The sequence below is a fragment of the Ambystoma mexicanum genome, chromosome 2p, assembly GCF_040938575.1.
Source record: "Ambystoma mexicanum isolate Mex_15411 chromosome 2p, UKY_AmexF1_1, whole genome shotgun sequence".
Classification (NCBI taxonomy): Eukaryota; Metazoa; Chordata; class Amphibia; order Caudata; family Ambystomatidae; genus Ambystoma; species Ambystoma mexicanum.
The window spans coordinates 164,659,394-164,677,378 of record NC_090923.1 but is presented as its reverse complement, the minus strand read 5'-3'; the positions used below and the strand labels follow the sequence as shown (position 1 = coordinate 164,677,378).

General features: G+C 49.1%; 1 protein-coding gene across 4 annotated transcripts in view; it reads right to left on the bottom strand.

The window, feature by feature from the left end:
* The window catches only part of NR2C2 (nuclear receptor subfamily 2 group C member 2), an 818,284-nt gene that overhangs the window by 57,849 nt on the left and 742,450 nt on the right, over positions 1-17,985 (bottom strand). For all 4 annotated transcript variants that reach the window (XM_069643419.1, XM_069643421.1, XM_069643422.1 and 1 more), the window contains one exon: positions 11,877-11,982. In XM_069643419.1, coding sequence (XP_069499520.1) covers positions 11,877-11,982 — 106 coding nt within the window. The remainder of the gene's footprint in view (positions 1-11,876; positions 11,983-17,985) is intronic.

The following is a 17,985-nucleotide window of genomic DNA, read 5'->3' as shown; positions in this document are numbered from 1 at the left end:
CCTACACTGCTGAGGCTCTGGCACCAGTGAAATCATCTATAGGTCGTCTGAAACCTTCAGCTCCCTGGTACTCTGAATCTCCCAGATTGCTCAAACAAGCCCGTCATCGGGCAGAACGCAAATAGTGCAGGGACTTTGAGCTCCCCCACCAAGCTAATGTACAAATCTGCTTTGATGGTATATCATGCTGCCCTTAAAACAGCAAAATCTCTGTTCTATGGAAATCACATTTTGACAGCCTACTACTCTCTGCTCGAGAATTGCTCCGTGTGGCTAGGGAATTGTCATCACCAGTATCGTCGCTGGCCAATTTTCTTCATACACAAGCTCAGTGTGATTTAATCAGCTCATAATTTGGTAATGAAATGTGTAAGATCCAGCAGTCTATTGAAACTGTTGGACTGGTTTTATTGAGCCTGTGCAGAGCAACTCAACTTAACACGGAATGTAAGTTAGTCAGCTCTTTTCAATGTGCTCCAGTGACCATGACTATGGTTCTGTCTGCTTTATCTAAATTGAGATCAGCCTCTCCCGCAGACTTGATTCCTCTGTCTGTTATGCAAGCCTTTCTGGCAGAAGCTGTTGCTTTATTTACAACAGCTCTTCATCACTCTCTGGTGACTGGGATGATCCCTAAAACCTTACAGCATGCTATGGTTTCACTGCTTCTTAAAAAAAGAAAAGCAAACCTTGATCCATTGCTTGTGGAAAATTATCAGCCCATCTCACTCCTTCCAGTGTTGATGAAGCTGTTGGAAGCAATAGTTACTCCACAATTCTCCCAGTTTCTTGAAGCCAAGTGCCATCTTCATCCTTTTCAGTCCGGGTTCTGTCCCCTTATGGGCATGGAGTCCTTGATGATTTCGCTTGACGACATTTCACTTTTGCAAAAACGCAAATTTTTGGTCCGTTTTTTGATTCTCCTTGACCTCTCTGCAACTTTTGATTTTGTCAATCATGGGATTTTACTACAAAATCTGGAAGGAATTGGTATTACTGGCTTCACCCTTCTGTAGTTTTTATCATTTCTATCTGAGTGATATCAGACAGTGTCACTCCCGCTTTTTAAATCCTTCCCGTTGGCAATTGCATGTGGCGTTCACAGAGCTTGGCATAATCCCCCCCGTTGTCTAACTTATATCGGAGTCCCCTGACCAACCGGATTGCAGATCATGGGGTTGGCTTTTACACCTACGCAGATGATACACAGATGCTTTTTTCGCCTAAATGTTCCGGTGACAGATCCTCCCTCCAAGTTTAGAAACTTCTTGGCGGCCAGTGGCGAGTGGATGGTGCTACACTGGCTGAAACTTAATGGTGATAAAACGGAGGCACTGTTGGTCGGCCCTACTACTACGGGAGCCTCATGGAGTGCTGACTATTGGCCTGCCTCCTTGGGACCCTTCCAGAGCCTCTCCAAGCTGTAAAAAGCTTGGTGGTGAAACTTCTCTCTTCAGGATCTAGAGAATCTCACATTTCTTCGGTGTGTCAGATGGGTTTATGGGTTTTGTCAAGTTATAAGTGTTGAGGAAGATCCTTCCACCAGAGCATGTATTAAGGTTGTTACAGTATTCACCCCATGATTGCGGAAGTAACAGTATTTATTTAGGATAGCCCTCAGTCTTGCTTCAGCATCTGCAGATCTTACAGAATGCGACGTCACGACTGGGTCTTGGAGCTTCGAGGTTCTCCCACTCAGTTTATAGTGATAAATTCGAATGACATTATGTCGAAAGTCATAATGTCGAGAAAAAAAAGTTGCATTTTTTTTTAATGTCTATTTTTAATTGCTTTTTGTTCGAAATGGGGGGGTTCCCCCCCATCTCAGCTCCCCCTTTCTTTAACCCCCTTTTTTTACTCGCAGAACCCAAAAAAAACATGTAAATAAACAAATAAAAACATTTGAAAAAAAATGTCTGTGCCTGGTCCATCGTGCCATGCATGGCATTGGCACAGACTATCTCTGCTCTAAACTGGTTCCATATGAGCCTCTTAGGCTACCTCGGTTCTCTTCTCAAATCCTGATAAAGATTCCAAACTATTGCAGGGTACGAGGAGGAGGATGATCTTTTTCTGTTCTTTTTCCCACTATGTGGAACTCTCTACCTGTTCAGGTTAGAGACACTGCTGATTTTTGACCTCATGTTTTTTTCCTTCCTCACCTAAATCAGTGTGTGCTAGTGCCTTGATGCTTTCGGGCCATTTGTCTGCACTTTGAGTTTTTTTTTACAACACACCAAACATTACAAACAATGAGGACATTCTTCAATAAACTTCAAGCTTTTACATTTCAAAGGTGCACTCTTCGGTCCCCCACCCCCCCCTTTAACTTGAGCCCTTGTGTCCATGTCATCCGCGTGTGCATCTTCAGGCGTGACTGTTGCTAACGTCTCTTCCATGTCATCATCCTCGTGGGCGGCCTGGGAAGGGCCCACCATTGAGGCCACCAATTGCCTCCATGCGATTAGGGAACCCACCTCTTCTTCCCCACCTCTAGTGGCCGCGTCATACCAAGCTGCCGTTTCTGCCTCTGCCCATTTCAAAAGGTCTGCCCACCACATCTCAATTCTAGGCCGATGAGCCGCTTTCCAGCCTATAGCAATTCTACGCTTGGCCACGATGTAGGCCAAGTCCTTCATCTTACTGATGTGCCTCAGATTACGTGGTCTGGCAAAGCCCCCAAGCATGCATGCGCAAGCCGACTCCACATCCAACTGAACCCCCCTGTCCACCAATCGTGCCTTCAGTTCCACCCAAAACCTTCTCACCTCCGGGCAAGCCCAGAACATGTGCAGCAACCCAGCCTCCAAAACCCAGCACCTGTATTGCCGGGCCACCGAACATGGCTATTTTACCGGGGTCAAGTATGCTCTATGAGTGACATATAGTTGGATCTGCTGAAGCCTCGCATTTCGGGTCACCTTTTTATACCTTTGGGCTCTATCCCATTGTCCATCCGTCATGGGCACACCCACCTCCTCCTCCTAGTCTCGCCTCAGTTGGAGAAGCTCCTTCCCTGCCCCGGTTCCCAATAGCTCATATATACAAGATATTTCATGCCCGCCCTCCGAGACATCATCTCTATGGTGGCATCGGGTTGTTCCGCTAGCACCTCCCTAGGCCACCTTTCTCTCACCCGTTTGATGATTCTAGAATGGGTAATATGTTGGACTTTATGTATCCCAGTATCTTCCATTAATCTCTGAAAACCCAGTGCTTCCCCCTCCTGCCATATATCTCCCAGGGTAGCCATGCCCACCGGTTCCCAGTATCTGCAGACCGCTTTCATCAGTTGGAGGTCTCCCCCGCATAACGCCACTAGCGGCACCTGTAGGGAGAACGGGGCTGGGCCTCCCACTGTCTGCCATGCTTTACGCCACACCTCCCACCCAAGCGCCAACAACCTCGCCATTCCTAGTATCTTAAATTTAGGCAACCACACTGTCTCTCTGAGGAAGTAGGGAGCTGGGTCCTTCTTCAGCAGCCTGGCTTCCGCGGTGTCCTCTTCGGACAACCACCTGGCCACATACAATAGCTGTCCCGCCAAGTAATACAATTCAAAGTTCGGCAGGTTTATACCCCCTTTATAACACGGGTTCTGCAGTTTCCAGAGGGCCACCCTATTCCTAGAATTATGCCATATGAAACCCCTGCACAGGCTATGGAGCTTGGCGAAGAAGTGTCTTGGGATCAAATACGTGATGTTTGCAAAGAAGTGTAGCAATCTGGGCAGGACTACCATCTTAAGCAGGGCCACCCTTCCCATCATGGCCAGGGGCAACCTGGACCAAAATACCATACTATTTTATATGCCTTCCACTGCCCTCTCTGTGTTGTTTTTTGTGTTCTGCCCTTGTCGTGTGGTATATATCGATACCTAGGTAACGGAACGTCTCTGTTCGCCATGGTATTGGCAAGAGGGGCAGGCTACCCAGTGGGGTGCCTTTGTACCTCCCCAGGGGGAATACACTGGACTTCCTGGGGTTCACCGGTATGCCGGAGAGGACCGTGTAGCGTTCCATCACCTCCAGGACGTATTGCAGGTTCTCCTACGGGAAGCGTAGATATAAAAGCATGTCATCAGCGTACAGAGATATAAGATGGGCTCCTCCTGCAGTGCAGATCCCTATCTCCCCGTATTGTTGCCTGAGGCAGACTGCCAGCGGCTCCAACGCGAGGATGTATAACATGGGTGACCAGGGGCATCCCTGTCGTGTTGCCCTGCCAAGTCGCCATTTATCCGAGATTATAGCACCTGTCTTAACCCTCGCGATTGGGGAGCTGTATAGCATTTTAAACCATCTCAGATACCCCGGCCCAATCCCATATTCTTTCAAAGTCGTAATCAACCAGGGCCATCTCACTGAATCAAAGGCCTTGACCGCATCCAGCGAGACAATAGCCAGCTCGCCAGGGTCTTTCTCTGTTCGGTCAATAATGTGATGTAGTCTCCTATAATTATCGGTTATGTTCCTGCCTGGGACGTAACCCATTTGGTCTGGGTGTATTAGTTTGCCGATGACTCGCTTAAGCCTATTAGCCAGCACAGCTGTAAGGATTTTGCTGTCCTGATTGAGCATTGATAAGGGCCTGTATGACCCACAGCCTGTACCTGGCTTGCCCGGTTTCAAGAGCGGGATGATCACCGCCTCCCGTAGGGACTCCGGCAACCTCCTGCATTCATAAGCCTCATTAAGCATGGTCAGCAGCGACGGGAGCAACTCTTTTTTTATACGCTTAATAAATTTCACTGGGGAGTCCATCCGACCCCAGTGCTTTACATGTGGGCAGGTGTTGAATCACTTTCTCTAGTTCATCTGAGGTGATTGGGGCATCCAGGTCTGCCCGCTCCGAGGCATCTAAAGAGGGCAGGCCTATGTCTTCTAGTGTTCCTTGATTTCTTGATCCATATTTCCTCCCACGTCCTCATACAAGCATTTATAGTGTCTGAGGATCTCCTCATTCACTCCCTCTTGGGTATCTCAGATCTGGCCCTCCTCGCCCCTAACTTCTCTGATCACAGGTCCTGGTGTCTCATTTTTGTATAACCAAGCCAGCAATCTGCCCGGCTTGTCACCGCCCGCATGCTGCCTTTCCATATATTTCTTGTAATTCAGTTTACATAGCCTTTCCCAGAGCTCACTGCTAGCCTGTTGCAGCAACCTCATCCTTACACCATCCTCCCGGGAGGTTCCGCCACTACTCATGTCCTCCAATTCTATTTCTGTTTCTTGCAGTTCCCGTTCTATACCCCCTTGGAGCCCTCTGGATTTAGATATGGCCACCCGCCACACTACCACCTTGAATGCCTCCCATACTGTTCCTTCAGATTGCACGCTACCAGTGTTGTTGTCGAAGTACTCAGTGATCGCCTCCCTCATGTCTTCTCGGAATCCCGAATCCTGCAGGGCCTCAGCTCTGAGCCTCCACATCGGGATCTGCACTCTAAGAGGCCGATGTCGCCATTCCACGACCAAGGGGGAATGATCCGAAAGCACCCTGGCCTTATATTCTGCGCCCACCATTTCTCCTGCAATCTCAGCCATGGCAAACACATAATCCAGCCTCGTGTGCAGGTCATGTGGCGCCGCATAATGGGAGTATTGCCTGTCTGCTGGGTGCAGCCGCCTCCAGACATTTTTGAGTTGAAAGTCTGTTAACAGGGCCTGCAGCGCCCTAGCAGCCAGAGTGGGCTTATCTAGCTTACCGTCTGACCTGTCCGTTTTAGGATTCAGAGTGTAGTTAAAGTCCCCTCCCCATATGATCGCGTTACTCAACATGGGGCTAATTTTACCATATACAGACCTATAGTAAACCGCTGTATCTTGATTGGGGGCAGATAGATTTATAATGCTCACTTCCCGGTTCTCCAGCAGCCCCTGCACCACCACCATTCTACCCTCCGGGTCCACCGTCCACCGGAGCAACTGAAACGGTACGTACGGTGCCACCCATATGATTACTCCCCTCGCATAAGCCGAGTATGTGGCTCCCATGAGGCTCCCCCTCCATTTCCTTTTAACCACCTCCAGTTTCTCCCAGGTGAGGTGGGTTTCTTGCAATAGTGCTATGTCTACCCTCATCCTTCTGAGGTACATCATTACTTTATTACGCTTCAAATTACTATTGAGGCCCCACACGTTCCAAGTCACCACTTTAAGGCTACCCGACGTCATTTATTTGATGTCCCACCTCCACTCCCCATTCCCCTCATCGCTCCTGATGACATGTGATTCGGCTCATTCCCCACCCTCTCCCATCAAACTCCCCCCTTCCCCAACTACAACCCAATGCACAAAATCCCCTCCTTCACCCCTCCCCACCTAACCCCAACAAGTGCCCAGCTCCATCCCTGGTTCTCAGGCCTCCTCATCAGAAACCCCGTAGGACGCCATGGGATGGTTAGACGCGCAGAGCTGACCCCAAGAATCGGGAATCCAGACGTGAGAAGGAGAAGATAAGTAACATGCGGCAGTGGCACCCATGGTGACACAGCCTGTGACACTGGGACTGAAATATAGTGCTAGACATGGCTTATGAGAAAGTGCGGCTGAGGCTACACATGCATGTAGGATCCGATAGAACCGATTAACTCAGATGACAGTGCGGGAGCCCTGAAGAGCCAACCCTCACCCCCCCCCCCAACAACGTTCAGTTTAGTTAAGTCACCGGTAGTCCGGTGACACCCTGCCGGGTCCTGACCTCGACACTCCGAGGCAGGACCGAACGCGGGGGGCCTACAGGGTTTCTAAAAACAGAGTTCTGTTCCTGTGGAACACTTTCAGCCTGGTTGGGTAGATCAGCATATACTTATGGCCTGTTTCCGGCAATCTTCTTTTCACCGTCCCAAAGTTCATCCGTCTGCGCTGCACCTGCAAGGTGTAATCGGGGTATGCGGTTATCTTTGCTGCCCCCCTATCTATCGTTCCGCCCTTCCGGAAGAATTTGAGAATGTTCTCCCGATCCCGGTAATTCAGGATCTTGGCTATCACTGGCCTCGGGGGGGCTCCCGGCTGCGGCCTCCTCATCAGAAATTTGTGGGCTGCGCAGTCCGCTGTATTTGGGGCCATCTCTTTTTCTAAGTCCCCAGTGCGCTCCGCCAGTTTCCTGAAATCCTACCGAAGAAGGTTCACCTCTTCCTGCACCGCCCTGACTTTGAGCTCCAGTGCCGCTTTCAATTCGGTCATGGCCAATTCTAGTTTGGTCTCCCAGGCCACTTTCAGGTCTGCAATCGCAGCGAGCACCTCTTGGTTCGTGCCTGCCGCGTCTGTGTCCCCCGCAGGAGTTTTGTCTTTACTCCTGGGCCCTTCTGCCCCTGGCGACTCCTTGGCATAGTCATCAAGCGTGGGCTGCCTGCCCTTTGGTCTAACAGGTTTACTGGACATCGTGCTGCACCAGTGAAATGAGGGCGAGCACAGCCACTTGTGGCCTCCGGCCTTGGCAAAGTCAGGCGGCACTTAGTGTTAGGGCCCGGTCAGTCCGTGCCGCAGGTATCAGCCGGCTGCCTATTGCACTCCTGGAATGGGTTATGTCCTCCCACGTGTTAGAGCAGGTCTGCCCGAACCGCTCGGACTTCAAGCCGATGCACCCCCAAGTTCTGGTGTGATCCACCCCGTTGTGTGGGCCATATAGTCCCCTCAGGGCTGCAGCTCCAGCTCAGCGGACCGCTGGCGTTCCCACCCGACGTGACTTATTGAGTGGGGGCCCTGGAGCTACGCTGGGGACCCGCACATCAACTCCCGCAGTGGGCTGAGCCCATGGCTTCTACCTGGCATCCGGCTCCCAGTGTCACCAGCTCAAGTGCAGCCCACCTACGTCCGTGGGTCCCGGCACTCAGGTTTCTGCCGCTCAGCCGATGCTTGCGGCTTGGTGCCGCTCCGTTGCTGTGGGTGGTGCAGTGCCACGGGCCTGTGTCCCCCAATGTAGCCCACCGCTGCAGGCGCGCGTACCAGTGCGCCCGCTGCACATCCACTAGGGACCCGGCCTCATACCAGGGTCTAAGGCCAGGCAAGTGTCTCTTCAGGCTCCCAGTGTCATATGAGGGCCCTCCCACCAGGCAGTCATGTTTTCACGTTACATTGGCCCCAGCTCCATGGTCCTGTCACTGCCGAGCTCAGTGGGTATCGGCCCATCTATTGCTGCCGTGCTAATATAGAGTGGGTGCCGCCGCTTCCCCCGAACTGCATTACAGGTTAAATAGGGGGCCGATGCCTCTTGCCTATTCCGCCCCCTCCGCGTCCAAGCACCGGGGGCCCGACGCTTAGTGGAAGAGGCGCCAAATCCGGGGCGGCATCTGCACAGCTGGGCAACGCTCTGCGGCCATTACAAACTCAGAGGCGGTCCTCCCCCGCCTCGTACGGCGTCGTCTTGCCAGCGCCGCTGTGGTCCCACGCCGAACTCCACTTCTTGTGGGCCCTGGTCACCTCCTCCTGGTCCTGCGGGGCCCCCCTCTGCTTGGTTCCTCCCATGGCAACATGCACACAGAGCTTCTGCTGTCTCACACGGACCCGGCAGGCCCGATCTCCATGGCGCTGGTCCTCCACCTTGGTTGCGGGGCGGCAATCACTTTACAACCCTTTGCTTGCCGACTGCCATCTTGTGCCCCTCTGGGACCCGGGACCCGTTCATCTTCTGGCAGCTGTAATTCTCCCGTATCTCTGCGGATCAGGCCGTGTCTGTGCTCTGCTTGTGTCTCCAGTATTCACGCCTCTGTAGGTGTGCTGGAGCCATACATGGTCATGTTGGAACGCTGCTCTTTGAAGGATTAATGTCGGATCCACGGGAGCTCTTGGTGAACACGTACTCTTACGCGGCCATCAAGCCACGCCCCCCTTTATGAGTTCACTTACATTACAAGGTAGGTAGCTCAGGAACAGGGATGAGCCACAAAGGGGACCAACTGGCACCCACCACCCAGGCTTACATTTCCACCTGCCTGGGTTGGAACCAAGTTCACACCTAAACATTCCAGACACAGACTCTGCATTCTCAACTTTGACATCATGCATTCATGCACCAAGGGATCAGCACATAACAAAATTGTTTAGTCACAAGTTTCTACTAATTTCAACAATGGCTCTCTTCTCTGCCTACACCAATCTCGTTTGTGTCCTTTTACTCTACGGAAACCACCCTTCTCTCCATCTGTGACTCTCTTCTTTCTGCTCCCTATTCTGATCAATTCTCTCTTCTGGTGCATCTCAACCTGTCTGCAGCTTTTGACATGGTTGATGACTCTTCATTCACTCTCCTATCTCGGTTTTAGGGATTCTGGTTTAAATTGGTTCCACTTCTACCTCACTAATCGTTTATACTCTGTCTCGTGGGCGGGGCAAACATCAGCCGTTTTCCATCTACAATTTGGTGACCCAGGGTTTAGTTCTAGGCACACTCCTATTCTCTTTAAACAATAACTCTTGCTTAGGTCATCTCTTGGCCTTTTTCTTGCCACTTTTATGCAAACGATAAGTAGCTTTTTCTTTCTTTCTCTTTACTCTGCTCTTACTTTCTGTCTTCTTGCTATTCAATCTTGGATGGCAGACCATTATCTCCATCTAAACCGCTCCAAGATCTGGGTTCTTTCCTTTCATGCCACTACTATTCCTCCCCCTCTGCCTCTGCTTCCTATCTCTTTTCCTCCTACTTTTCTTAATATCTCGTCATCTGCTCTGACCCTGTATGTTATTCTCAACTGCTTCCTTACTTTCTCCTCTCATATCTCCCCTTTTGCCCATTCTTGCCTCCTTCAGCTCTCTAACGTTCAGAAGGTGCAGTCTTTCCTTTTTTTTAAGGCCATGAAAATTGTCTCTTATTTTTTTGACTATTCTATTCTTCTTCTCTTCTTCTTGACCGCTCTGCTACCCATCTGGCTCCTCTCAGTTGTATCTATAATTCCTCCATTTATCTTATCTTCTCCCCTCATGTGTACATTTCCCCCGCACTTGTATCACTCGAGTGGTTCTCCTTTCAATCGTGCTTCCTATTCAACTGTCTCTGCCTAATTCCTAAGTGTCTCCATGGTCTGGCCCCACTTATCTTTCCTCTGATTTTTTTCTATTCACCTCCTTTCACTCTCTCTTCAGTCACAATCTCCTTTTTGCTGTCCTGTTTCCTTCGTGCGCTAAATCTCCTTTCTGCTCTTTTTCCCTATTGGCCCCCAAACATTGGAATGCACTCCTTCTCCCTCTTCATGCTCTCTTCTTTTCTCTCTTCTTTTCCTGTCTGTTAATACGGATTTCTAGAATCACCCCTGAACGGAGGAGGACACCCTATTCATAGTAAACAGGGAAGAAGACATTGAGAGGTTAACCAAAACCCAATCAAGGTGGAAGAGCAGTCAATGTTCAGCATCGGGAAACGTGTGGAGATGGTCAAGGGCTACAATGAGTCCACAAAGAACAGCACCAATAATTCAAGTTAGTCAGGGAGTATAAGAAATACAATTATTTATTAGGTTTTTCTAAAGACACCAAGCATAATATCACAAGTAAGTATTGTAATCAAAAACCATTTATCACATGTCTACACATTCCCCTTTAGAAATAATATCAGCTACTCGTAGTAAACTGGTAAGTAATTAAATACAAGAAAAACAGTTAGATTTAGTCACAACATAGTTCCCTCTGTTTTATGAAGTCCAGCCCTAAGAGGTATGGGGCCTTGTGCCCAAAAAGTCACAAGTTCCAAAATGGTTTCTCCAGGGAAGGTATTCCAGAACTGATGCAGTGGGCTGTGGTAATGAATTAAAAGTTTGTTAAAGTGATGCAAGTATTTACTACAAATAAGGTAAGTAACCCAATATATCCTGTTATAAAGAAAGTGAGATGAGGAAGAGGAGCAGGGTTTCATCGAGCCAATCGCTGGAGTCGATGCTGGTCAGCTGCAGGAGACTTCCTCGAGTCATCAGCAGGCTGCTCTTCTCAAGTGTTCGTTCCAACAATGATCTGCCAAATAGATGTAGAAGACCAACTTTTATCCAAGCTTCCGGCTGGGAGCTAGCCCAGGCCCACCAATGGCAACGATCTGCAACATTCAAACACCCCCACACTGTTGTCCTATTCCGGACAACCACTGGTCATCACATGTGTCCAGCAAAAGACGTTCGGGCGCCAGAGGATGTGGACTGGGACCAGACAGTTCGAGCACCCTCTCCACTTGCATATACACACAAAGCCCACTTGCCTGCAAAAAGCTGCAGCTTTCACCAGGAAACGGGTTACCTCTTAAAAGGCAGGAAGAAGGCCAAAGGACAAGATGGCCAAAGAGCAAGCAAGCATTTTGTGGCACTGACATTTTAGGGTGCTAGCCACCTTTAGTAGCCATACATGGTAAATACAAAAGACCATGAGGAAAATCATCACAAAAACAGCTTGTCTTAGGCACATTGTCAAAGTAACCAAACATCTATTAGATGAAAAGTTATAAGGATTCAAAGTATCCTTCAAGGTGATTTGTGCAATTGTAAAAATACAAGTCATAGTCTGTTTCCCCATGGGAATCAGCATAAGTGGCAAGGGAGGTAAAGCAGAAGGTTTTACTGACCTCCAAACCCCAAGACAGGGCTAGAAAATAAGCAAAACGACCAGGGGTCCAATAGGCAATCTTTCTAACACTGCTGCACAGCTTTCTAATTGAGATTGGTTAATCTTTTGTTTTATAGTATCCCCAAAATACTTTTAATTTTATGAGTGTGTGTCTAGTATATACTAGTTGCTAGTGATGAGGATGCACATTGTCCCTGTCATAATCTCTCGTACTCAAAGGACAATTATAGACAATTAGGGAGAATGTTCAGCGATTCCTCTTGGTGGATGCAAGAAACATCAGTATGTGTTAACACAGAATCAAACCGAGAAAACAAATAATTAAAGTCATACCTGTAAATATCGTCTGGATAGGTTTTCTGCACATAATCTTGTAACTCCATTTGTGCCTTCTCTTGGAATTTTTCAATCTGGCTTGTACTCGTCATTCCAGGGTGATCTATAGAAAGGAACCTTACATTAGTTAAATATTTTTAAGCAAGAAAAATCCTATAATATTGCTGCATTTGACAACCCCCTTTCCCAAGTTTGCAACTATTCTATATCCCTTCCACTTAACCTGCTTCAGAAAGGGCATGGCAAGCTGAAAAATGTCTGGAGGGTAGCCCAGGGCGATGCCAGTGGTTAGGATTTATTTGAAACCTTTCAGCCATTACCTCTTTAGTTTTGCACTTGGGTTTTAGTGTCAGCAAGTAGCACCACATCTTTTCTTATAAATATACCATATAAATACATGGAATTAATGTTCAAACATCCATTCTGCTCATCAATGGAGAACATCACAAAACAGGGCAAATGCTATTGTCTTTGTTAAATGTATTTATATTATTTCTACAATGAAATTACAGGTAAACGAATGGCTCATATAGGTAAATATTGTTGGCAAATAACTGAGGATCAACAGACACTCGACAAACAAAATGTAAGGTTCACTTATTTTCTCAACACATGACATGCACAGGGATAGCTGAGGCTTAAGGTGTGTGGATGGAGGTTCAACAATATACAAGTGCATGGGTTTAAGTTAGGACTACATTTTGTCGAAGTCCCTATTCTACAACACACAGTTCCAGGGATATAGCCCTTTGCAGGCTTTTTCAAAACCACTCACAATTCCCAGGGTGTTTATAGCTCTCCTGAAAACTTGCATTTTGTTTGTTTCTTGATTTCTTATAGGATGAATCCCAGGATGTCATCACTGCTTCTGTAGGGGAGCCCTTCCCATGAGACCAGGGAGGTGAGGCTGCTACCTGATAATCCCCTTGGGGGTGGTACTCAGCAGCGGGTGTATCTCATGTGGTCCAACTTGGTGAAAAACACCAAACAGTGTCAGAAGCTGGCGAGGTGCTGCAGCAAACTGAGAAGAGCCCCAGAGCGCCAGCGAAGCAGAGAAAGTTCCAGGAAAGCCTGCGACCGACCGGAGTGCTGCAGCCAAGACCCTAAATGTATATGGGTGGCTGAGCCTATGGTTGGGGGTCCTCGTAGGGTAGAAGAAATCCTGAAACCAACAGTATATGGAAAGTGGGAGAAAGAGGATTACACCTATGGGACACTAAGCGACATTATCACAATACTATAACGAGGGGAATGGTGTCTGGAAGCCTTGCAAGAAAAGATCATATCAAGTTTCAAGAGTCTGCAACCTTCTTCGTGACAGTTCTTGGAGGAGAAGGCGACCCAGTGTTGTCAAATATGAAAGGAGAAGATAAAGAAAAGGTTTAAGTTACTTTACTGTAACTATTGTTCTCCAGCATGGGTTTGGCATGGATTCACATGCTCATGAATATTCCCTGTCAGGCTGGGAATGGTCTGTAAAAAGAAAAACAGTTTCACTTTCACTTTTAAAACTGTATGGCTCCCCCGTCCAGTGACAGTCCTATCCCTAAGCCCCGCCTCTAGCAGCCATCTTCAGATTTGGTAAGCACGTAAAGTGTCAGAATGACCAGGAAGAGCCGCAGAGGGGCCAGAAGGAAGGGTTTGCACGTGAATCCATGCCAGACCCATGCTGGAGAACAGTAGTTACAGGTAAGTAACTTAAACCTTCTCCGGCATGGGGTCTGGCATGGATTCCCATGCTCATGAATAACGATTACACAGCAATACACATTACACAACCACTGGAGGGAGCAAGACTCAACAGAGCAATTCACACTTACCCCTGGAAGAGACAACCTCAAATGAACAGGTTGCGTAGCACTGCCTGACCGACCTTGGACTCCTTCCTGGATTCCCTGTTGATGCATTAGAACCCCATGAAGGTATGCATGGACCTCCATGTCTCAGCAGAGGCACACCAGAAAGGAATGCCGTCGTGGCAGCGAACGCTCTGGTGAAGTGGGCTCTCGGGGGCCTGGCTGATGACAGTGTATGATGCAGCAGGAGAGCCATCTTGGGATGGAAGCCTTGGACAAGGCATTCCCCTTATTCCTAGGTCCAAAGTTCACAAAAAATTGAGAAGTCTTCTGAAAACTGCGTGCCACGTAGAATTTCAAGGCATGAGCAACGTCCAGCGAATGCAAGGTCCTCTCCGCCAGCGACAAAAGGTTTGGGAAGAAAACCGGCAACACCAAAGGCTTGTTGAGGTGGAATTCCAACAGGACCTTCTGCATGAATGTGTGGTGAACGCAGCATCATCCTCGATTTGTGGAAAGTCAGATACGGCTGCTTGCAAGACAGGGCCTGGATCTCACCCACTCGTCTGGCAGAGCTGATGGCCACAAGGAACACCGTCTTCCACGAGAGAGTGGGGCTTGATGCATAGGTTCGAAAGGTGCCCCCATGAGTCTTGTCAGGACTACGTTGAGTTCACATGCCGGGGCAGGTGCCTTCAACAGCGGGAAAGACCGAAAAAAAAGCCCCTTGAGAAACAAACTCCTTCACAAGTGTGTGGGACTACAACGAGGATCTTCCTGGGGATCTGGTGTAGCGTGAAATGGCCGCCAGGTGTACCTTGATGGATGCGTGAGCCAGACCAGCTTTGGCCAAGGAAAAAAAGTATGGAAGAAGCTGTGAGGGCGTGATCCTCAGAGGGGTAATCTTCTGCGACCGGCACCACATAGAAAAACACTTCCACTTAAGTGTCGACGATGCACTAGCTTTGGAGAGGATCTCCTGCAGTCCGCTGGCAGCGCATAACCTCCAAACTCTAAAGCTGCAGGAGCCATGCCTTCATGTTCAAAGATCCTGTATCGTGATGAAGGATTAGGCCTTTCTCCCTGATGAGCAAGTTTGGAAGTACCAGCAACTTGACTGGAGGAGTCACTGACAGGCTGAGTAGGTCCGGATACCAAATCTGCCTCGGCCACGCCGGGGCGATCAGTATCATCTTGCACCAACACTGTCGGAGTGTGTTGATCACACGTAGCAGGAGAGGAAATGGGACCTTCACACGTTCCCCATCTCCAGCATGTTAATGTGCAGATCCTTCTCATCCGGAAGTCACAGACCTCTGGCGTGTAGTCATCTGGTGTGAGCTCTCCAACCTTTCAGAGAGGCATCCGTGGTGACCGTCTCCTGGAATGTCGGGGTATAAAATCCCGTCCCCATGGTGAGGTGGCCGCGTATGCCCCACCACTCTATCGCCTGCCGGAATTCCTGGTTGAGGGGAATCTTGTCCGCAAAACTCCCAGACACTTGTATCCAACTTGCATCCAAGAATTCCTGTAGGGGTAGCATTTGTAACCTGCAGAGTCGGACGAGGTTGATGCAGGACGACATCATGCCCAGCAATGACTTGATGACCCAAACCGTGGCCGTCTTTGCTGACGACAGTCACTGTACCTTCCCTTGAAAGGCCGCTAGCCTCTCCGAGGGCAATGCCAGGAAAGCCACCCTGTTGAGTCTGGCACCAAGGAACATCACGTTCTGCGATGGCGTTAAGCAGGAACTTGGATAGTTTACAGAGAACGCCAGCTCCGTCAGCAGTCACGGTCTCCTTCGTCTGCCAGTGCCTGGGAGCAGGCGCATACCAGCCAATCGTCCAAGTACGGGTACACCGTGTATGCCCTGCAGACGTAGGGGCCTGCTACCAGTGCTAGGCATTTTGTGAACACCCTTTGGGCCGACTTTAAGCCAAATGGTAGGGCCTTGAACTGGTAGTGTCGGTCTTGTACCTCTAACCATAGGAACCTCCGATGTTTCCTGTGGATGGGGACATGGAGGTATCCACTAGCCCTGCAAGGGCCCCCCATCAGCCCACTTTGCCTCCTCTAAAAACTAACACTCCGATTGCATCTACGCCCACACCACTTCGCGCCGACATTCCTTCATGAAAGAAAATGTCGGGCGCGACATTTCAGGACTGAGTGCCGTGCTGTGTCAATTACAAGGTAGGCCAAATGCCTCTAGCTGTTGCTCTTTAGAGCATGACTACATAATTGCTATCTCTGCCAAAGTCAATTCCACTTTTTGCATTCTTCCTACCAGGTTGCGCCTACAGATCGGCGCTCTGGCACATGTCACACTAGTCAACAGCCTAAGCATGACCCTGAACTTAGTTGCTGCCCTATGACCTTTTGACTCAAGCGTCCTTACCCGAACCTTAGGCGCTGCCCAATCTAGACTTTATTCTACTCTGGACTCAGTAGCTGCTACATTGCAACCCATGATACTCTTAGGATCGCCAATAGACCACAACTGATTGTGTCTGCCCTGATTTGTGTTGTGCCTTATGGTCGCCAATAGACCACAACTGATTGTGTCTGCCCTGATTTGTGTTGTGCCTTATGGTCGCCAATAGACCACAACTGATTGTGTCTGCCCTGATTTGTGTTGTGCCTTATGGTCGCCAATAGACCACAACTGATTGTGTCTGCCCTGATTTGTGTTGTGCCTTATGGTCGCCAATAGACCACAACTGATTGTGTCTGCCCTGATTTGTGTTGTGCCTTTAGTCTTATGGCCCTTGCCTTTCACTGCCAATTTGATCTTAGGTGACCCCTGTCTATGTACATGGTTGTTGTGCCACCTAGCTCTTCTCTCTCACCTAGGTTACCAGGACTGTCATCATGCACGTCAGTGTACTCCTTCCATTACTCTACACACTATCCCTTCAACTCGCCCAAGTTCTCCAGCTACCTACGGTAACAACCTCCACACTCTGGGTTAAAATGGACCAGCCTTCTACCAGCATGGCATCCCCATGACCTCTTGTGTCACCTAGAATGAGCCCGGCAGCACCCGCTGTAGGCCATACCAACCAATACCTCAACGACCCAGCTTTATGGTTGGATCACTTTGCTAGGAAACCTACCTAACCAACCCTGCCCCCTCTCTCTTAGAAATAAGAGACTAGGCACCAGATTCCGCCTACGCCTACGCCACGTCCGTCACATCACCAGGAAACAAACCCCCCTCTCTCCTGGATCTCTGTCAACTGCCACCACATGCAAACCCACCACCACCGAGGTTAAACTGCCCATGTTCAAAGGTGCCCTTATTAATGCTAGATCCCTCACTGCACACGCACTTGACATAGCTGACCTCATCACCACGTCTGACCTTGACTTCATAGCTATCTCCGAAACATGGCTTCATGCCGCATCTGGCCCCTTACTAGCGTTAGCCCTACCGCCGAACTACGGCATCACACGATGTGACCGCTCCACCGCCTCTTCCAAAGGCGGCGGTGTGGCCTTCATCCATAAAAATACTCTTGACCTAAGAGTGTTACCTGATTCCAAACTCACATCAGCTGAATTGCTGTCTGTCAAACTAGCACTCACACCTAACCAAACAGCCACCATGCACCTAATCTATAGACCTCCAGGACCCGCACCAACCTTTGTCAGTGAAATCTCCACTCTCCTCCTCAACAATACAAAGAACAATTCGCAAACAATCATCCTAGGCGCCCTTAACTTAGGTCTTGGTGACTTAAAAGATCCTGTGGCCTCTGACCTGGAGAACGCACTATCTGACCTCGGCCTTACCCTTTACATCCAAGAGCCTACTCATATTAAAGGTAGAACACTTGACTGGGTAGCTGGCTCCAATTGCAATATCAAGGTCCTTAACAATACCCCCTGTCTATGGTCCGACCATCACATTATAACTTTCAACATTGAAGCCACACCACAAATCCCGTCACCATTAGCCCCAGCACTCCCAACTAGAAGCAAAAAAGATATAACCAAGGAGAAACTCCTCCCATTGTTACTCCCGTCCCTTAACACAGCCACCAACTCCTACTCTGATCCAACCTCACTAGCACACACCTACAACCAAACAATGCGAACTGCCATTGATTCTATAGCACCTCTCAAACTTAGAAAGGCTAAACCTCAAGCTTATCTTAATTCATGGTTCACACCACAGTTAAGATTGCTCCGCAAAGCAAAACGCTGTGCCGAAAATCGATGGAAAAGCCACCCCTCAGACGAGCATAAAGACAGTTTCCTTCTAGCCTCACTCTCCTACAAAGATGCCATCATCACGGCAAAAA